Genomic DNA, 22,610 nt, shown 5'->3' with positions numbered 1-22,610 from the left:
CCCACCCACCCCGGAGTCTTTTACTTTGGTGCAATACGCCAATTCCATTTCAGGTTCTACTTGTGTTTTCTTTTCTGATCTTGTTTTTCAACTTCTGCCTGAGAGTGAGATCATCCCATATTCATCCTTCTGTTTCTGAATTATTTCACTCAACATGATTTTTTCAAGGTCCATCCAAGATCGCTGAAAACGGTGAAGTCACCATTTTTTACAGCTGAGTAGTATTCCATTGTGTATATATACCACAACTTGCTCAGCCACTCATCTGTTGTTGGACACCTGGGTTGTTTCCAGGTTTTGGCTATTACAAATTGTGCTGCCAAAAACATGTGTGTACACAGATCTTTTTGGATGGATGTGTTGGGTTCCTTAGGCTATATCCCTAGGAGAGGAATTGCAGGATCATAGGGTAGGTCCATTTCTAGCCTTCTGAGAGTTCTCCAGACTGTTCTCCACAGAGGTTGGACCAATTTGCATTCCCACCAGCAGTGTAGGAGGGTTCCTTTGATCCCACACCCTCTCCAGCATTTGCTGCTGTTACCTTTTCTGATGTATGACATTCTCACAGGAGTGAAGTGATATCTCATTGTTGTCTTGATTTGCATTTCTTTGACAATCAGAGACTTGGAGCATTTTTTCATGTGTTTCTCAGCCTTTTGGATCTCTTCTGTGGTGAATATTCTGTCCAAGTCCTCCCCCCATTTTTGGATGGGGTTATTTGTTGTCTTGTTGTTGAGTCTGGCAAGCTCTTTATATATGTTGGTTATTAAACTCTTATCTGATGTATGGCATGTAAAGATCTTTTCCCATTCTGTGAGGCGTCTCTTGGTTTGGGTAGTGGTTTCTTTTGCTGTGAAGAAGCTTTTTAATTTGATGTAGTCCCATAGGTTTATATTTGCCTTAGTCTTCTCTGTAATTGGATTCGTTTCATTGAAAATGTCTTTAAAATTTATGTGGAAAAGAGTTCTGCCAATATTTTCCTCTAAGTATTTGATAGTTTGTGGTCTAACATCCAAGTCCTTGATCCACTTGGAATTTACTTTTGTATTTGGTGAAATACAGTGATTCAGTTTCATTCTTCTGCATGTTTCAACCCATTGTTTCCAACATCATTTGTTGAAGAGACTCTGCTTTCCCCATGTAATAGTCTGGGCACCTTTGTCAAAGATTAGATGTCCATAGGTGTGGGGCCTCATTTCTGGGCTCTCAATTCTATTCCACTGGTCAGTATGTCTATTCATGTTCCAGTACCAAGCAGTTTTGATGACAGCGGCCCTATAATATAGTTTGAGATCTGGGAGTGTGATGCCTCCGATTCTGTTCTTTTTTCTCAAGATTGTTTTGGCAATTCTAGGTCTTTCCTGGTTCCAGATAAACATTTGTAGCATTTTTTCTATTCGCCTAAAAAATGTGCTTGGGATCTTGATGGGGATAGCATTAAATTTGTAGATGGCTTTTCGAGGAAGATGGCGGACTGAGAAGCCACTAGCGGCTGAGCTCCGACCACATCTCCTGGAAACGGTTCCAGATGCCACCAGGATGCTGGCCAGGCTTCCCTGGATTGAAGACCCCACCAATATGTCCTGGAGCTCAGCTTCCCCAGAGACACACCTTACTAGGGAAAGAGAGAGGCAGACTGGGAGTATGGACCGACCAGTCAACGCCCATGTTCAGCGGGGAAGCAATTACAGAAGCCAGACCTTCTACCTTCTGCAGCCCTCAATGACCCTGGATCCATGCTCCCAGAGGGATAGAGAATGGGAAAGCTATCATGGGAGGGGGTGGGTTAAGGAGATTGGGTGGTGGGAATTGTGTGGAGTTGTACCCCTCCTACGTATGCTTTTGTTCATTAATCCTTTCTTAAATAAAAAAATTTTTTAAAAAAAATTTGTAGATGGCTCTGGGTAATATATTCATTTTGATGATGTTAATTCTTCCAACCCATGAACATGGAATATCTTTCCACTTCTTTGTGTCTTTTTCAATAGTGACTCATAATTTTCAGTATACAAGTCTTTCACTTCCTTGGTTAGATTTACTCCTAGATATATTATTGTTTTTGTTGCTATAGTAAAAGGAATTGATTTCTGGATTTCCATTTCTTCTTAGTGTTTGCATAGAGGAATGCCACTGACTTTTGAATGTTAATTTTATAGCCTGACACCTTACTGCGTTGCCTGATGATTTCCAAAAGCTTCTTGCTGGATTCTTTAGGTTTCTCTATGTATACTATGATGTCATCTGCAAATAAGGACAGTTTGACTTCTTCTCTTCCAATCTGTATGCCTTTAATTCCTTGCTCCTGCCTGATTGCTATGGCAAGAACTTCCAACACTATGTTGAATAGTAATGGTGATAGTGGGCAGCCCTGTCTAGTACCTGATCTGAGGGGAAATGCTTCCAGTTTTTCACCATTGAGTATGATGTTGGCTGTAGGTTTGCTATATATAGACTCCACTATCTTCAGGAATTTTCCATCTATTCCCATTTTTTGTAGTGTTTTGATCATAAAGGGATGTTGTATTTTGTCAAAGGCTTTCTCTGCATCTATTGATATGACGATGTAGCTTTTGGTCTTGCTTTTGTTGATGTGGTGGATCACGTTGATTGATTTACGTATATTAAACCAAACTTGCATGCCTGGGATAAACCCCACTTGGTCATGATGAACAATCTTTTTGATATACTGCTGTATCCGGTTGGCTAGAATTTTGTTTAATATTTTCGCATCTATGTTCATCAGAGATATTGGTCTGTAGTTTTCTTTTTTGGTTGTGTCCCTGTCTGCTTTTGGTATCAGGGTGATGTTGGCTTCATAGAAGCTGGCAGGGAGTATTCCAGTGTCTTCAATCTTCTGGAAGATTTTTAAAAGTAGAGGTATTAGTTCTTCTTTGAAGGTTTTATAGAATTCATTTGTAAAACCATCTGGTCCAGGACTTTTATTTTTGGGGAGATTTTTGATAACTGTTTCAATTTCATTAGCTGTGATGGGCCTGTTCATGTTATCCACTTCCTCTTTACTTAGTTTTGGAAGTTGGTAGGTATCCAGGAAATCGTCCATTTCTTCCAGGTTCTCTAGCTTGGTGGCATATAGTTGTTCATAGAAGCCTCGCATGATATGTTGAATTTCTGCAGTGTCTGTTGTGATAGCTCCTCTTTCATTTACTATCCGATTTATTTGGGTCTTCTCCCTTTTTTGTTCGTGAGTCTGGCTAACGGTTTGTCGATTTTGTTTACTCTTTCGAAGAACCAACAATTACTTTCGTTGATCTTTTGTATGGTTTTCCTATTCTCAGTGTTATTTATTTCTGCCCTAACTTTAGTGATTTCTGACCTTCTCGTTGCTTTAGGGTTCCTTTGTTGTTCTTCTTCTAGGTCTTTAAGATGTGCAATCAGGCTGTTTATTTGTGCTTTTTCTTATTTCCTAATGTGTGCTTGTATAGCTATGAACTTCCCTCTCAGGACTGCTTTAACTGTGTCCCAAATATTTTGATAGCTTGTGTCTTCATTTTCATTGAACTCTCGAAACATTTTGATTTCTTCCTTGATTTCCTCTTTGACCCAGAAGTTGTTAAGAAGTGTACTGTTGAGCTTCCACATTTTGGCACTGTTACTAATCTTTTGTTGATTGTTAAGTGTTAGTTTAATTCCACTGTGGTCTGAGAAGATGCTTGGGATGATTTCAATGCTCTTGAATTGGCTGATGCTGTCTTTGTGGCCTAACATATGGTCTATCCTTGAGAATGACCCATGTGGGTTTGAGTAAAATGTGTATTCCAGTTTCTTGGGATGAATAACTCTGAAAATGTCCAATAGTTCTAGTTTATCTATCTCTTCATTTAGCTCCATTATGTCTTTATTGATTTTCTGATTTTCTGCCTGGATGATCTGTCAAGTTGAGAGAGTGGGGTGTTGAAGTCCCCTACTATGATTGTGTTACTGTTAATATATTGCTGTAGCTCTTTCAGTAGAAGTTTGCTATATTTAGATGGCTTCTCATTGGGTGCATAGATGTTAATAATTGTTAAGTCCTCTTGATTGACTGATCCTCTGAGCATTAAGTAGTGTCCATTCCTATCTTTTTTAATCTTATCTATTTTAAAGTCTATCATGTCAGATATGAGAATAGCTGTTCCTGCCCTTTTTTATGGGCCATTGGCTTGTATGATAGTTTTCCATCCTTTCACTTTAAGTCTGTGTTTGTCTTGTTGAGTTAGGTGGGTTTCCTGTAGACAGCATATTGTTGGGTTGTGTTTTCTGATCCATCTTCCTACTCTGTGTCTTTTAATAGGTGAATTCAGGCCATTGAGATTTATTGATATCAAAGATTGAAGATATTTTAATGCCATTCTTATTTTTTTTAATATTTATTTATTTATTCCCTTTTGTTGCCCTTGTTGTTTTATTGTTGTAGTTATTATTGTTGTTGTCGTCGTTGTTGGATAGGACAGAGAGAAATGGAGAGAGGAGGGGAAGACAGAGAGGAGGAGAGAAAGACACCTGCAGACCTGCTTCACCGCCTGTGAAGCGACTCCCCTGCAGGTGGGGAGCCGGGGTTCGAACCGGGATCCTTATGCCGGTCCTTGTGCTTTGCGCCACCTGCGCTTAACCCGCTGTGCTACAGCCTGACTCCCTTAATGCCATTCTTGTAGAGTTTTAGAGTGTTTTGATATATGTCCTATTTGTGGTGGTCTGACTGTTTATAGGAGACCTTTCAGAACTTCTTTCAGGGCAGGCTTGGTGATGGTTGATTCCTTCAACTGTTGCTTGTCTGAGAAGGTTTTGATGCCTCCATCTAGTCTGAATGACAGTCTAGAAAGATATAGTGTTCTTGGCTGAAAGCCTTTCTCATTGAGCACTCGATAGATATCTTGCCATTCTCTTTTGGCCTGTAGTGTTTGTATGGAGAAGTCTGCTGCTAATCTTATGAGTTTTCCTTTGTAGGTGACTCTTTGTTTTTCTCTTGCAGCCTTAAGGATCCTTTCTTTATCCTTATTCCTTTCCATTCTAAGTATGACATGTCTTGGTGTCTTTAGGTCTGTGTTAATTCTGTTTGGGACGCTCCGGGCTTCTTGAATCTTTATGTCTTTGATGTTGTCTAGACTAGAGAAATTTTCAGCTATTATGGCCTGGAAAATGCTTTCTTCCTCTCCTTCTCTTTCTTCCTCTGGTAAGCCAATAATGCGTATATTGTTTCTTTTGAAGTCATCCCATAGGACTCTGTTGTTGTTTTCAGCATCTCTTAATCTCTTTTTGAGATCTTTTACTTCTTTTTTAGTTGTCTCTAATTCATCCTCAATCTTGCTAATTCTGTCTTCAGCCTCATAGATTCTATTCTCTCTGCCCTCTACTGTTTTCTGGAGTTCATCTATTTTGTTGCCCTGCTCTGATACTGTTTTAGCTTTTTCAGCTAGTTGTATTCTTAGCTCATTGATTTCAGCTTTCAGCTCTCTAATAACTATGAGATAACTAGTATTTTCTTCCATATTCTCATTTGTTCTTCCTGTATTTCTGATTATAATTTTTTTTCAAATTCTTTACTCCTGTTATTATTTCCTTAGCTAATGTTTGGATGTTGAACTCATTATTTTGTGCTTCACCCTCTGGAGGACTTTTAGCTGGGCTCTTGTCCTGGTTTGATTCTCCAATATTTCTTCTTTTTATTTTAACCATTTTATATATTATGTTATGAGTCCCCTTTATCAGCACTTTTCAAATTATTGATCACTATTTCCTGGATTGACTTGTGTCTAAGTAAGTTAATTAAAGGGTTCACAGTGGTGGAAGTTAACAGTTGTTTCAGTAGTATTTAAATCTCTGAGTTGGAGCTCAGTGGTTTAAAAGCCTCTTTTTTTTTTCTTCCCTGTAGGCTATGGGAGCCGGAGGGCTTTTAAACTATTAATAGGCTTCAGCTTAATCACTGACTCCTGACCAAGAGATAAAGCAGGGTGTGGCAGAGATAATCCAGTGGTTATGCAAAGAGACTTTCACAGCCCCTTAGCTATGCCACCGAGGTATAGGTCTTCTCCTGAGTTTCCCGGTTAGATCTCTGTCCCCTGGTGTCCCTCCCTGTCGCTACTCCAGATTCTGAGGGTAGTAGCAATGGAGACTCAGAGTTGCACTTGGTGAGTCTCTGGGGAGTCCTCTCCTCCCTTCAGCTGTCCCCTTGTTGGTGGAGCAGACTGGAGGTGGTGTCTCAACTGATCAACTGCTGAACTGTTAGCAGTCACTTAATCTCTCCTTAGGCTCCTCTCTCCTCTCTGTCACCAGCCACATGTGTTTGTACTCACCGGTGATTTACTGGGTTCCTGTGGTCATTCTAGTCCTGTCTTGTTTCGGTCCCGGGTGGTCTCCTTTGGTATTCCTAGTTGATCCAGGAGAGGAGAGGAGAGAAGAGGAGAGGAGAGGAGAGGAGAGGAGAGGAGAGGAGAGGAGAGGAGAGGAGAGGAGAGGAGAGAAAGTGATCTGCTGCTAGTAGCTCTGCCTCCAAATATCTTATTAGCATTAAAAATAAGTAGGGCGGGGCTGGGTGGTGGTGCTCCTGGTTGAGCGCACATGTTACAATATGCAAGGACCAGGGTTCAAGCCCCCAGTCCCCACCTGCAAGGGGAAAGCTTTGCATGTGGTGAAGTGGGGCTGCAGGTGTCTCTCTGTCTCACTCCCTTTCTCTCTCCCCCTTCCTTCTTGAATTCTGGCTGTCTCTATCCAATAAATAAATAAAAATTAAAAAAAAATAAGTAGGGCATTTACCTCTATTCCAAACTCACACTGAATAATAATAATAAGTAGTAATATAACTGGTATGTAGCTAACAGGAAATGAGGAATAAATGGAGGTATATTGACAGGGAGGTGGCTTAGTGTGTAGAGTGAATGTCTTGAATGTGTGGGCCCTGGGGTTTACTCTTTATAACCATACATATTGGAGTGATGCTCTGGTCTCACTTATGAAACTAAATAAATCTTCTAATAAGATTAATGAGTTAATAAGATTAATAAATGAATTACCTAACCTAGAAACTAGAATATCAAAGTTTATACTAAGTGAGGTTGACTACAATTCCAAGAATGAGAGTATAGAAGTTATTTCTTAGTCAATGAAGAACAGATTAAATGGGGCCAGTCAGTAGTACAGCGGGTTAAGCGCACGTGGTGCAAAGCGCACGGACAGTGCAAGGATCCTGGTTGGAGCCTCCAGCTCCCCACCTGCAGTGATGGGGAGGACGCTTCACAAGAGGTTAAGCAGGTGTGTGGTGTCTTTCTCTTCCCCTCTCTGTCTTCCCCTCCTCTCTTGATTTCTTTCACCCTATCCAATAACAGCAATAACAACAAGGGCAACAAAATGGAAACAATGGCCTCCAGGAGCAATGGATTCTTAGTACAAGCCCCAATGATAATCCTGGAGGCACTGTCGATGTGAATGTAAATTGGTCTAGCCCCTGAGAAAAGCAGCCTGGAGGTACCTCAAATATTAAAAATAGATCTACCATATGGCCCAGAATTCCTCTCTTGGGATTCTATTCACAGGACACAAAAATATTTATCCAATGAAATCTATGCTATATGTAATATCCAAGAATTGGAAACAACCCGTGTCCGGTAACAGATAAGTACATAAGGACGTTGTGGTATATATACAAAATTGAATACTATTCAGCTACAAGAGAAGATGAGAACTCTTTTGCTACAGCATGAATAGAACTGAGGGAATAGTTCTGAGTGAAATAAGCCAGAAGGAGAAGGACACATACCGGACCATCTTTTGTTCATAGATGGGACTTAAACAAAGCAAGGGAAAATATAGGGTGAAACATAAAATAAACAGTCAAGCTGTAAACTATTTCAACAGGTCCAAGGATTCAAATGGTGAAGTGAGGGGGCCAGGTGGTAGTGCAGTAGGTTAAGCACACGTGGCATGAAGCATAGGACTAGTGTAAGGATATGGGTTCGAGCCCCTGGCTCCCCACCTGCAGGTGGGTCGCTTCACAAGCAGTGAGCAGGTCTGCAGGTGTCTATTTTTCTCTCACCCTCTCTTATCTTCCCCTCCTCTCTCAATTTCTCCCTGTCCTAGCCAACAACAGCAATAACAATAATAATAAAAACAAGGGCAACAAAAATGGGGAGGCGGGATGCCCTCCAGGAGCAGTGGATTCATAGTACAGGCACTGAGCCCCAGCAATAACCCTGGAGGAAAAAAGAAAAAGTTAAGTGAAAGGACATGAAAAGGAGTTTAGGGCCCCATAACCTTATGATGGAGGGAAATAACAATTTAGTGACACTTATCTTGAGAAGCTGTGAAACTATACCCCTGGGACAACAGTCTTGTTTAATATTTCCTCAATAAATGGATTTGCATGAAAATGATCTTTTAAGCATGGGGTAGGCAGCAGGTGGCTTATCTGGTAGAACACATATGTTAGCATTTCTCTGAAGAAAAAATAAGTCATGGTCTAGGAGGTGGCACAGTGGATAAACCTTGAACTCTCAAGCATGAGGTCCAGAGTTTAACCCAGCAGCACATGTAACAGTGATGTCTGGTTCTTTCTATCTCTCCTTCTATCTTTCTCATTAATTAATTAATAAATAAAATCTTTAAAAAGAAAAAAAAAGTCATTTCACCATTTTCAGCCGATCTTGAATGGACCTTGAAAAAATCATGTTGAGTGAAGTAAGTCAGAAACAGAAGGATAAATATGGGATGGTCTCACTCTCAGGCAGAAGTTGAAAAACAAGATCAGAAACGAAAAAACAAGTAGAACCTGAAATGGAATTGGCGTATCGCACCAAAGTAAAAGAGTCTGAGGTGGGGGTGGGTGGGGAGAATACAGGTCCAAGTAGGATTCAGAGGACCTAGTGGAGGTTGTATTGTTATATGGGAAACTGGGGAATGTTATGCATGTACAAACTATTATTGTTGAATGTAAAACATTAATTCCCCAATAATAAAAAAAATTTTTTTTTTAAAGTCAGTCCAGAAGTGGTGAACTTTTGCTGTGTGAGGTAACTGCGCCATTTAACCTTGGTATAAACCTTGGGTGACAGTATATAGATGGCATTAAATTATAGTAATATTAATATTCTTATGAGGGATAATCATTTTCTTGTTACTTACGAGAAGGCTCTCACTGTGAGGGAATGTATGCTGAACATATTTAGGGGTAAAGTGGCACAGCATTTGGGAAAAGAAAAAGTGACACACATATGCATGCATACATCCTATGCATGCATACATCCTATGGAGGATGAAAAAGGTAAAGGAAGAAATAGAGAAAGCAAGTGGTAAATCCAGAGTAGGTTTATATAGATGTCTAGTATAATTTTTTTTTTTAAGATAGAGATAGAGGTAGAAAGGGGGTGGGGTGGGAGGCTACAGTCCTGAAATTTCCTTCTAGGCTACAATCTGGGTCACACAGATGCCAAAACAGAACACTATCCAAGTGAGCTATTTTCCCAGCTCGATATACTGTTTTTAATGTGTCTGTAAGTTAAAAAAAAAAAAAAAAAAGCAAGAACAAGAATAGTTAATACCTAGGGGGCCAGGGGCTGGGGGCTGGGTGGTGGCACACCTGATTGAGCATACATGTTACAGTTCTCAAGGACCTGGGTTCAAGCCCCTGGTCCCCACCTGCAAGGGGAAAGCTTGCAAGTGGTGAAGCGGGGCTGCAGGTGTCTCTCTCTGTTTCTCTCCCTTCCTATTACCCCCTTTTCCTCTCAATTTCTGGCTGTCTCTAGCCAATAAATAAATAAAGATTAAAATTTGTTTTAATTTTTTAAATATTTATTTATTTTCCCTTTTGTTGCCATTGTTTTTTATTGTTGTTGTTATTGAAGTTGTTATTATTAGATAGGACAGAGAGAAATGGGGAGAGAAGGAGAAGACAGAGAGGGGGAGAGAAAGACCACCTGTGAAGCAACACCCCTGCAGGTGGAGAGCCAGGGGCTTGAACCAGAATCCTTAAGCCAGTCCTTGCGCTTTGTGCCACCAGCGCTTAACCCACTGTGCTGCCACCCAATTCCCTAAATTTTTTTTTAATTAAAAAAGAAAAAAGTTAATCCCTAGCTTCACCTCTCTTTCTCTTTTCTTTTCTTCTCTTCTTTTTGCTTTAATACAGATTCCTGTATCAAGCCTGAGGGACACAGTCCTAGAGTTGGCAGTATTTGATCAGCACCGGAGAAAGTTTGACAATTTCAGTTCACTAATTCTCGAATGGAAATCCTCAAATGAAACACTAGCTCATTTTGAGGATGGTAACTCAATGGAGATGGTAGCAAAGGATGATGGCAGTGGGCAGACCCGGCTACATGGTATTTGAATTTACAAATCCTTTTCTCTCCTTATTTATTTTTTTGTTTTCTTTTCCTTTTTAAAAATTTATTATTATTATTACCAAAGCACTGTTCAACTCTGGCTTATAGTGATGCTGGGGATTGTACCTGGGACCTTTAGTGGCTCAGGAATGAAAGGCTTTTTGCATAGCCATTGTTACCTTACCAGCCAGGCAAAACCTTTTTGTTATTATTACTTACAAAATTATAAGATAATAGGGGTCTAATTTCACACCATTCCCACCCATTTCACACCATTCTGTGTCCCCAACCCCTTCCAGTGTAAACTGTAATAATTTTCCTAAGGTCACAGATATGGATTGACTATCTGTCTATATGTATATGTTTTTTTAAACTATATATTTAATTCTTTAAATTATCTTTATTTTATTTTTAATGGATAGAGACAGTCAGAAATAGAGAGGGAAGGGGGTGATAGAGAGGGAGAGACAGAGAGACACCTGCAGCCCTGCTTCACCACTTGCAGAGCTTTCCCCCTGCAGGTGGAGACCGGGGCCTCAAACCTGTGTCCTTGAGCACTGTAACATGTGCACTCAACCAGGTGCGCCACCTCCTGGCCTCTTTATATGTATATGTTTTTGCTACAAATCCTTTTCTATATTTTCTGAATGGTCCTGCACTAGTTATTATTTGTTATCTATGAGTTTATTTTATCATGTCTCACCTTTGATCTTCGTATTTTTTAATTTTTATTTATGAAATGGAAACACTGACAAGACCATAGGATATCAGGAGTACAATTCCCACCACCAGAACTCCCTATCCCATCCCCTCCCCTGATAGCTTTCCTATTCTTTTTTTTTTTTAACCTCCAGGGTTAACGCTGGTACTATGAATCCACTGCTCCTGGAGGCTATTTTTTCCCTTTTGTTGCCCTTGTTGTTTATCATTGTTACTGTTATTGATGTTGTTGTTGGATAGGACAGAGAGAAATCGAGAGAGGAGGGAAAGACACAGAGGGGGAGAAAAAGATAGACACCTGCAGACCTGCTTCACTGCCTGTGAAGTGATCCCTCTGCAGTTGGAGAGCCGGGGACCCAAACTGGGATCCTTACACCAGTCCTTGCGCTTGGCGCCATGTGTGCTTAACCCGCTGCTCCACCACCCAGCCCTCATCTTCCCTATTCTTTAGCCCTCTGGGAGTATGGACCCAGGGTGATTATGGGGTGCAGAAGGTGGAAAGTCTGGCTTCTGTGATCTTTGTATTTTAAGAAAACATAAAGGGAGAGCCAGGAGGTGGTACACCTGATTAGGCGCACATGTTACCATGAGCAAGGACCCAACTTCGAGCTGTTGTTGTAGTTATTATTGTTGTTGTTGTTGTTGATGTCCTCGTTGTTAGATAGGACAGAGAGAAATGGAGAGAGATGGGGAAGGCAGAGAGGGGGAGAGAAAGATAGACACCTGCAGACCTGCTTCTCTTATTTGTGAAGCGACTCCCCTGCAGGTGGGGAGCAGGGGGCTCAAACCGGGGTCCTCACACTTCGCACTATTTGCGCTTAACTCAGTGCGCCACTGCCCACCCCCAACAAGTATTATTTAAAATAAATGAAAATCATACATCCAGCTAGACAGAGACCTAACTAGTGGTGTAGAGGTTGTGTAGTAGATAAGGTGTTGGACTTGCAGGCATAAGCTTCCAGGTTTGATCCCTGACATCACATGTGCTGGGCACACTTGTGAAGCTTTCCCCCTGCAGGTGGGACCAGGGGCTTGAACCCACGTTCTTGTGCACTGTAATGTGTGTGCTTAACCAGGTACACCACTGCCTGGCCTATAGAGCTCTTTTTCTTTTAAGTAAATAAAGATACTTAAATTTATTTAAGAGCTCTGGTTATTTTCCTCTTTTCTCATTCTCTCTCTTTCATAATGAATAGTTAGGTAACTCTTTAAAACAAAATTCTGAGAGATCAGGATACATCTCTTAGTAGAGCTCATACTTTGCCATGCTTGAGGACCTGGGTTCTAACCTCCCTGGCCACAACATGAGATCATCTTGAAAAGGAGAAGCTTCAGGAGTAATGGAACAGTGGTGTGGTATCTCTTCCGTTCTCCTTTGCCATCTCTTCTTCTTTCCCTCTCTCTATATCTGGAGCAAAAATTAAGAAAAAATAGAAAAGGGCGAGACTTTTTAATATATATTAAATATATGTTATATATTATAAGTCAAATGTATATATATATACACACACACATGTTTTTATTAGGCCTGGGCCACCTAGGAGGTAGCTCAGTGTTGGACTGTCAAACATGAGGTCCTAAGTTTGAAAGTCAGCATCCCATGTGCCAGAGTGATGCTCTGGTTCTCTCTGTCTCCCCCTTTCCCTGTTTCCCCAAGTGATAAAGCTTTAAAAAATAACTTAGGGGGTGCTGGCTGGTGGTGCACATAAGCCTGATAGTTAAATGCACATGTTACAGTGTGCAGGGACCCAAGTTCAAGTCCCTGGTCCCCGCCTCCATAAGGGAAAACATCATAAATGTCTCCATCCAATAAATAAATAAACAATAATAAATTTAATCCTATTTCCATAGGTTTAAAAAATAAATAAGAATAAAAATAAGTAGAAAAAATAAAATGAGAAACTTAGACTTGGACACTGCTCAGCAGTATGGTGCATGAATTCATTTCGTGGTTCCCCCCCCCCATTTTTTTGTTTGTTTTTTGAGTAAGGGACTACATGACAGTTTCAAAACTATATACTGCTCAATCCCAATTTAAAAACAACCAAAAGTTGTTTCTGTATTCAACTTGTTACGATTGTTTTCAACCTATTTTTGAACTCACAAACACAACTGAAAAAATGTTGTTTTTTTTTTTATTCACTGAACCCCTCATTTAATAAAGGTACTGAGAAACAAAGTGGTTAATCCAGAATCCAGGAATGTAGTGTCAGGGTCAGCATGAAATGTGATTTCCTGTTTCTTGTGCATTTTCCCATTTGAGGGCTTTTTTTCTTCTCTCCCTAGTAAAACACCAATAAGAAAAAATTAGAGTAGAATTTGGGGGGGTTGTTTGCTTGTTTGTTTTGTTTCATTTTGTTTGTTTGTTTGTATACACTTTTGTATTCTGCTACTGCTTCTCACTTCTATATGTCTCCAGGTCATCAGATACTTAAAGTACATCAGATTAAAGGAACTGTACTCATTGGAGTCAATTTTGTGGGCTATTCAGTGAAGAAAAGTCCAAATGTAAGTGCAGATCGTTACATAAATATAAATTAAAGGAGGCTGGGTGGTGGTGCACTGGGTTAAGTGCACATAGTACTAAGTACAAGGACCCACTCAAGGATCCTGGGTCAAGCCCCCGGCTCTCCACCTGCAAGGAGGTCACTTCACAAGCGGTGAAGCAGTTCTGCAAGCATCTCTCTTTCTCTTTCCCACTCTATCTCCCCCTCCTCTCTCAATTTCTCTCTGTTCTTTTTTTAAATTTTTTATTATCTTTATTTATTTATTGGATAGAGACTGTCAGAAAGACAGAGAGGGAAAGAGACAGAAAGATACCTGCAGTCCTGCTTTTCCACTTGCAAAGCTTTCCCCCTGCATGTGGGGACCAGGGCTCGAGCCTGGGTCCTTGAGCATTGCAATGTGTGCGCTCAATCAGGTGTACCCAGCCCCTGTTCTTTTTTTTTTTTTTTAATAAAAGGAAACACTGACAAAAACCATGGGATAAGAGCGGTACAACTCCACACAATTCCCACCACCAGAATTCCGTATCCCATCCCTTCCCCTGATAGCTCTCCTATTCTTTATCCCTCTGGGAATATGGACCCAGGGTGATTATGGGGTGCAGAAGGTGGAAGGTCTGGCTTGTATAATTGCTTCCCCGCTGAGCATGGGCGTTGGCAGGTTGACCCATACTCCCAGCTTGTCTCTCATTCCCTAGTAGGATGAGGTTCTGGGGAAGCAGGGCTCCAGGACTCATTGGTGGGGTCATCTGCCCAGGGAAGTCTGGTTGGCATCATGTTAGCATCTGAAACCTGGTGGCTGAAAAAAAGTTAACGTATAGAGTCTGTTCTATCCAATAAAAATGGAAAAAATGGCTGCCAGGAGCAGTGGATTCATATTGCCAGCACCGAGCCCCAGCAATAACCCTGGAGGGAAAAAAGAAAAAAATTATATGTATATATAATATATTATATATATATATATAATAACTGAAACTTAGGGTTTTTAAGTCACTATAACTGAATTAAATCAAAACTGTATATTTTGACTGGAAAGAGTACCGGAATCTTCTCTCACTGAGCTGAAAAATTGAAAGTTTGTATTCACTTTGTGGTTCTAATTGCATTTCTAGGAACTTTCCAACTTGCCCAGATCTGCAGCTGTAGAGCTGCTTCTTGTGGATGATGTCACTGTATTGCCTGAGAATGCCACCATTTATAACCACCCTGATGTGAAGGTAGAAGCTGTAGGGGTCTGGTTAAATGGAATCATACTTTAGGGGAAAGAATTGGGTTACTAAAATTAGCAGTATATCAAAGAGCTCGCATGTGTGTTGAAAATCACTGAAATGCATATGCAGTGCATATGTAATGATTTTATCATTGAGAATTATATTTTAATTGTTATACTTTGTCTTTGGCCTCATTACATTAATCTTTTAATTTCCTACTTTTTCTCAGATAGGTGGTTATTGCTTTCTTTGAGTTAATTATAAACCAAAGGGAATGGAGTACTGTATGTTTAATTTTCCCATAGGAAATCTTTAACCTTGTGGAAGGATCTGGCTATTTTTCAGTCAATAGCAGTGAACAAGACATTGTCATCATCACCTACATGGAAGCTGAAAGCTCTGTGGAGGTTAGTTCTAGAGATACTTTGGAACTGGTAGTCTCAGGACAAAGCTTATTACTAGGAGAATGGTCAGGAAAATGCTATTGTGTCGCAAACTTAATGCAAAGTTTGTCTCTTTTTTAACCAAAAATTAGGACTTTTTTTTTCTTCAACTAGACACAGCACTAAACAGTTTTTTTGTTTCTGGATAAAAAAGACTGTGTAGGAAACTAAAACTAAAAGAAAGTTCATTTCCTGGAAACACCCTAAGTGGCAACTGACTGACAAATGTATAAGAAGTGGTGTATATATACAATGGAATACTCTTGAGATTGATGATTAGAGGGGGCCAGGCAGTGGCACACCTGGTTGAGTACACAGGTTACAATGCGCAAGGACCCGTGTTTGAGCCCCCTGCCCCCAACTGCAGGGGGAAGCTTCACGAGAGGTGGAGCAGGGCTGCAGGTGTCTGTCTCTCTCCCTATAGCCCCTCCCCTCTTGATTTCTGGCTGTCTCTATTCAATAAATAAATAGATAATTAAAAAAAAATTTTTTTAATAGATTGATGATTAAATAGCTAGATGGGGGGGTGTTGGGCCATAGCACAGTGGGTTAAGCGCACATGGCCTGAAGCACAAGGAGCAGCATAAGGATCCAGGTTCTAGCCCCTGGCTCCCCACCAGCAGGGAGGTCGCTTCACAAGTGGTGAAGCAGGTCTGCAGGTGTCTATCTTTCTCTCCCCCTCTCTGTCTTCCCGTTTTCTCTCTACGTTTCTCTCTGTCCTAACAACAGTGACATCAATAACAATAATAATAATAACCACAACAATGATAAAGCAGCAAGGGCAACAAAAGGGGGAAAAATGGCTCCCAGTAGCAGTGGATTCATGGTGCAGGCACCAAGCCCCAGTAATAACCCTGGAGGCTAAATAAATAAGCACTGCATTTGCCAAAGTGCTGTTCTGATCTCTCTCTCCCGCCCCCCTCCCACTCACATCCCTTGTTTCTCTATCTCATGAAATAAATAAATCTTTAAAAAGGGGGGTTGGGCAGTAGCACAGCGGGTTATACACACATGGAGCGAAGCGCAAGGACCATTGTAAGAATCCTGGTTCAAGCCCTTGGCTCCCCACCTGCAGGGTGGTCGCTTCATGGGCAGTGAAGCAGGTCTGCAGGTGGCTATCCTTCTCTCTCCCTCTCTCCCCTCCTCTCTAGATTTCTTTCTGTTCTATCCAATAACAACAACATCAATGACAACAAGGGTATCAACAACAATGGCTGCAAGAACAATAATAACAATAAGGGCAACAAAATAGGGAAAATGGCCTCCAGGAGCCGTGGATTCATAGCGCAGGCACCAGGCCCCAGCAATAACCCTGGAGGCAAAAAAAAGATGAACTCATGCATGCAGACGATGTCATGCTAAACATAATATGCCGAATAGAGAAAGAAAAACATTGTAGGGGCTAGGCAGTGTGGCACACTTGGTTGCATACACACATTACCGTACATAAGGATCTGGGTTCAAACTTCCAGTCTCCACCTGCAGGGAACAAGCTTCATGAGCAGTGAAGCAATGCTACAAGTGTCTTTCCTTCTCTTTCCTTTTCTATCTCTCCGTCCTTTCTCAATTTCTTTCTGTACTATCAAATATAAGGAAAAAATAAAGCAGCAATGGCTTAGAAAATTGCATGATTTTACTCATGTAGTACATAGAGAATACAAATAAATAAAATAAGTGGAAATAAACCGTTAAACTAGAAGGTAAATTAGGGACTACTTAAAGGAAGGGGAGAGAAGGTAAATAAAGAGACAACTGTATGGTGAAGGATGAATTTGGACTTTCAGTGGTAAACTTAATAAAGTACATACATATTGATTTTCAGTGATACACACCTTATATAATGTCAAAATGCATTATTACTTCAATAAAAATAATGAAATGTCACAAAATATCAAAATTGGCAAAATAAGTCATCCCCCCCATTTTCTCTTTGCAACCAGTGTTAACACTGGGGTTTAATGCCTTAACTGCAAACCCACTCCTCTCAGCAGCCACTTTTTCTTTATTTTTTTCTTTCTTTCCATTTTATTTGATAGGACAGAGAGAAATTGAGTGGGCTGGGAGAAAGAGAGGGAGAGAGAAAGAGAGACACCTACAGACCTGTTTCACTGCTTGTAAAGCTTCCCCTCTACAAGTGGGGAGCAGGGGCATGAACCCAGGTCTTTGCACATGGTGCTGTGTGCACTCAACCAGGTATACCTGGCCCCATGAAGAATCATTTCTGTGATTTTTTTTTTCCAGAGTACTACTCAGTTCTGGCTTATTATGGTGGTGCAGGTGATTGAACCTGGGAGATTAGAGCCTCAGGCATGACAGTCTCTTTGCATAACCATTAAGCTATCTTTCCTGTCCCATTTCTATAAATTTCATATCACAGAACTATGTAGATAGTAAGATGTACTATTGACCTTATAATCTGAATGTATGATGTTTTGAATAGAGAATGTGACTACATAAAACATTAAGCTGATCCCATTGTCACTTTGCCAAGGAATTTGATTTTTGTTGCCTTGAGTAATAAAAATAATACCTTGCAGTCCAGAAGGTGGCTCAGTGGCTAGGGTATTGTACTTTAAAGCATGAGGTTCCTGGGTTCATTATGTGCCAGAGTGATGCTCTGCTCTGGTTCTTTCTCACAGCCTCTCCCCAACTCCTTTAATTAATAAATAATAATACCTTATATTTGTAAATTTATATAATATCAGGTGATAGTTTACCCATGAGAGGGCACCTGTACAACCACATGGGAGAGTACTGTACACAACAAAGGGGGAAGCTCTGTGAACAGTTGGCCAATGCTGTGGTGGCTTTCCTTCTCTCTGTGTCTCTCTCCCTCTCTGTCTCTCACCTTCTACCTGGAAAAAAAGAGTCCAAGAAGCCCCAGCAAAGCTCTAGAAGAAATAAATAAATAAATAAATAAATAAATAAATAAATAAATAAAATACACATAATTCCTTTCTAAGAGCTTAGAGGAATTTAGTTTACCTTAGTCATATTTGTTTTTCAAAGGGGAGATTGAGGTACTGTGTGTATGGGAAGGATATGAAAGAGTAGGCTGTTGTGCAGGAGTGTAGTACAGGAAGGGAAACAAATGTGTCAGTCTTTTCAGTGTTTTCTCCCCTACTGATGACTACAGCATACATAAATGGACTAGGTTTTCTACATGAAATATTTCCCTATTCATAATTCAGAATTTTTTTTATCCTGGACTCTGTATATGGGGTTTACTGCTTGAGTTCAACTCATTTAAATTGGTTTTTATCAGTTAATACTTGATAAGGGTATTTGTATTTTACTATTTAACTGAAACATCACATTAAAGTACATATTGTGCTATACCAAAAACATGTAAAGTGACCTTCTGGGGGTCACTATTTCTTTCTCCAGCTACTACTTTCTTCCTCCTAGTTAGTTCCAGTACATCCTGGATTGCTCACCTTAGAAGTATATGATCTGTGTTTGGCTTTCTTGGGTCCAGCAGTGGCCCACCTCATGGTGTCAGACATACAAGAACTGGAGCTTGATCTGATTGATAAGGTGAGAGATGTTTACTTTTTTCTCATAAATAAATCAGGTCTCATTCTCTCTCTTGCATCACTTACTCTATGTTTATCTGCTGGAGTGTTTTAAATATTTATGTATTGATTTATTAAGAAGAGAAGGTGAGAGAGAGAAAAGTAGACCATTCTGGCACATGTGATATTGAGGATCAAACTCAGGGCCTCATCTGTAAAAGTCTTGTGTTCTACCTGCTGTGCCACTGTAGACTAACAGTGGACAGCAAAGACTCTTCCCCACCCCACCCCCCAAAAAGCCAACAAATGTTGACCACAATTGAACCCACATACCTCACTAAACTGTAGCTGGGACATCTCCAGACAATGAGGCCTCAGGTGAGTGCTGGTGTGCATAGTTGGGGTGAGGGGGCCACAGAATTGAAGCCAAGCATGTGGATGTTAGGAGCTCCACCAACAAATGGCACCATTTTGCCATCAAGGCTATGCAGGGTGCTGACTATGAGAGGGGGCAACCTCTGAGCTTTGACCCATGGCATCTGGGGTGACAGTCTGCTGAACTGGTAGCGGGGTCATACCATAATAGCAGGGGATTTGCTAGACCAGTGTGGTCTGCCTCCCTTTAGTTTACTAAGGCAGACATTCAGAAGGTAATTTGTGGCAGCTGGCAGATTAAAGGTAATAGGCGACAGCTGATGGTCATATGGTAAACTGAGCCCTTCTTCTTTGAACACAACTGCTACCTAGTAGCAAATCCCTGTAGCTTGTACTCAGACTGAAATTTTATAGAGAAGCCATATATGCACACTAACTAGAGTATAAAACAGCTTGGGGGGCTGGGTGGTGGCACACCTAGTTGAGTGCACATGTTACAATGCAGAAAGACCTAGGTTCAAGCCCCCAGACCCCACCTCCAGGGGGAAGTTTTGTGAGTGGTGAAGCAATGTTACAGGTGTCTCTCTGTCTGTCTTCCTGCCTATTCCCCCCTTCCCTATTGATTTCTGGCTGTCTCTATCCAATAAATAAATAAAGATAATTTTTTAAAAATTAAAAATAACAGCTCCAGAGAATAACAAAGAACATAATCCCAATCCTACATCCCCATCACCTAATAATAATAGTAACACCTATTGGCTCAGGAATAACCAGCACAATAAGTGCACAAATAGCAAAAACAAACCAGAACATGACAACTCAAAAAGACAGAAATAAAATAGGACTCCAGGAAAAATTCAGACATAGAAAGACTATAGAAAACTCATTATGGAATCTCTCCAAGACTCTTAAGTACAGTATTGAGAAGCATACTCAAGAGTTGAAAGACAGGACCAGGTGGTAGTACACCTGTTTAAATGTTCACATTACAGTGCACGAGGACCCAGGTGCAAGCCCCTAGTCCCCACCTGCAGGAGGAAAGCTTTACAAAGGTTGAAGCAGAGCTGCAGGTGTCTCTCTCTCTCCCTCTCCATCTCCCCTTCTCTTCTCAATTTCTCTTTGTCTTAAACATCTTTTAAAAAAATATTGAGAGACTATTTCATTAAGGAGTTAGAAAACACAAAAGAAGAACTCCAAACAAAGTTCTCCAGTAAATTAGAAAACATGAAAGAAGAATTTCAATCAGAATTCACTATGCAGTTAGAAAGCATGGAAGAAAAACTTCAAGTAGCATTGCAGAGTGTGTATAGTACAAACTCAAGTATCAGGCTTCAGAAGTAGACTCAGGAAGAAGAAAGAAGGGAAACAGTGATTTTTAACTAGAAGATACAACTAGCCCATTCTTTCAGTTTAAAGATGATGGAGAAGAAAGGTTTAGAAAGAATGAAGCAACCCTCTGTGAAATAGCAGACTCCATCAAAAGGTCAAATGTAAGAGTGATAGGAATTACTGAGGAATAGTATAGAGTGAAAGGAATAAAGGCTATATTCAGGGAAACTATAACTGAGAATTTTCCTCACCCAGGCAATCCTTAGAATATAAGGAAAATTAAAAAAAAAAGAATACAAGAAAAAAATAATAAACTATTTCCAACAAATGAAATGTGTGTGTGTGTGTGTGTGTGTGTGTGTGTGTGTGTGTGTGTGTGTGTGTGTAATTTTTCCCTGGAAGCAGAGCATACACCCAAGTACCTAAATGCAAAAAGACCAACACCAAGACATATCATAGTGAAACAATCAAAACTCAAAGACAAGGAATGAATATTGTAGACTGCTAGGGAAAGGAAAGAAGTGGCATAGAAATGTAAAGTTATCAGGCTGTTATCTTATGTCTATTCACAAACCCTTGAGGCAAGGAGAAAGTGGAATTACATATTTAAAATACTAAAAGATAAGAACTGCTAGTCATATATACTCTGTCCTGCAAATATGAAATGGAGGAAATTAATGGACAGAATAGTACTATCAAATACTAATTAGTCCAAGACTTTTTTAAAAAAGTCTTTTTAATATACAATATGTTATTTATTACACTTATGGTAACCACAATACAAAACAAGAAACAGAGAACAATAAAAAATACAAGCAAAATTAGTGAGGAAATCACCATAGAACTCCATCCACAGGGGGCGGTGGTGCACCTGGTTGAGCGCACATGTTACAATGTGTAAGGACCTGGTTCAAGCCCTCAGTCCCCACCTGCAGGGAGAAAGCTTTGCAAGTGGTGAAGCAATGTTGCAGGTGTCTCTCTGTCTCTCTCCCTCTCTATCACCTCCTTCCCTCTCAATTTCTGGCTGTCTCTATTCAATAAGTAAATAAAGATAATAAATTTTTTTTAAAAATGTTATACTTATTTTCCCTTTTGTTGCCCTTGTTGCTTTTTATTGTTGTAGTTATTATTGTTGTTGTTATTGATGTCATCGTTGTTAGATAGGACAGAGAGAAATGGAGAGAGGAGGGGAAGACAGAGAGGGAGAGAAAAAGATAAACACCTGCAGACTTGCTTCACCGCCTGTGAAGACTCTCCCCTGCAGGTGGGGAGTCGGGACTCAAACCCGGATCTTTACTACAGTTCTTGCGCTTGTGCCAAGTGCGTTTAACCCGCTGTGCTACCGCCCGACTCCCAATAAAATTTTTTTTTAGAATTTTATTTATTTATTTTCCTTTTTGTTGCCCTTGTTGTTTTATCATTCTTGTGGTTATTAGTATTGTTGTCATTGCTGTCATTGTTGGATAGGACAGAGAAAAATGGAGAGAGGAGGAGAAGACAGAGAGGGGAGAGAAAGAGAGACACCTGCAGACCTGCTTCACCGCCTGTGAAGCGACTCCCCTGCAAGTGTGGAGCCAGGGGCTCGAACCGGGATCCTTATACCATTCCTTGTGCTTTGCGCCACCTGTGCTTAACCCGCTGCACTACCTCCTGACTCCCATAAAAAATTTTAAGAAAGGAACCCATCCACCCAAAATGACAGATAGGAGCAAATGGGGAAAAAAAATCGACAACCTTAAAACAAAAACCAGAATGGTCATAAGTTAACCATATATATCAATAATCACCCTGAATGTGAATATTCTAAATTCACATGTTAAATTATCAGAGCAGCTAAATGGATTAAAGAACATGATCTATTATATGTCAATAGGAAACACACTTTTAAACAAAAGATAAAGTGAAGCTTAGTGTAAGAGGATGGAGCAAGATGTTCCAAGCCAATAATGCAGAAAAAAAAAAATCAGAAACAGCAGTTCTAGTCTCAGATTAAATATACTTTCAGGTAAAGAAAGTAGAGATAGAGAGGGACACTACATAATGGTTAAATGATCAATACAACAAGAAAATATAGCCATTATAAATATATATAATCGAAATTTAAGTGCACCTAAATATATAAAACAACTGAACTTCAGGGACGTATTGACAGTAATAAGATAATAGTAGAGCTTAGCACAACACTCACAATAAGAGCCAATTACTC

General features: G+C 40.3%; 1 protein-coding gene across 2 annotated transcripts in view; it reads left to right on the top strand.

Moving 5' to 3' along the window:
- The window catches only part of NUP210L (nucleoporin 210 like), a 147,815-nt gene that overhangs the window by 61,323 nt on the left and 63,882 nt on the right, over positions 1–22,610 (top strand). For both annotated transcript variants that reach the window (XM_060201462.1, XM_060201461.1), the window contains exons 17-21: positions 10,112–10,304; positions 13,447–13,535; positions 14,644–14,748; positions 15,048–15,149; positions 18,594–18,722. In XM_060201462.1, the coding sequence (XP_060057445.1) occupies positions 10,112–10,304; positions 13,447–13,535; positions 14,644–14,748; positions 15,048–15,149; positions 18,594–18,722 (618 nt within the window). The remainder of the gene's footprint in view (positions 1–10,111; positions 10,305–13,446; positions 13,536–14,643; positions 14,749–15,047; positions 15,150–18,593; positions 18,723–22,610) is intronic.

Source organism: Erinaceus europaeus, chromosome 11 (genome assembly GCF_950295315.1).
Source record: "Erinaceus europaeus chromosome 11, mEriEur2.1, whole genome shotgun sequence".
Classification (NCBI taxonomy): domain Eukaryota; kingdom Metazoa; phylum Chordata; class Mammalia; order Eulipotyphla; family Erinaceidae; genus Erinaceus; species Erinaceus europaeus.
The sequence above is the reverse complement of the archived record's forward strand: the minus strand, read 5'-3'. Positions and strand labels throughout refer to the sequence as shown.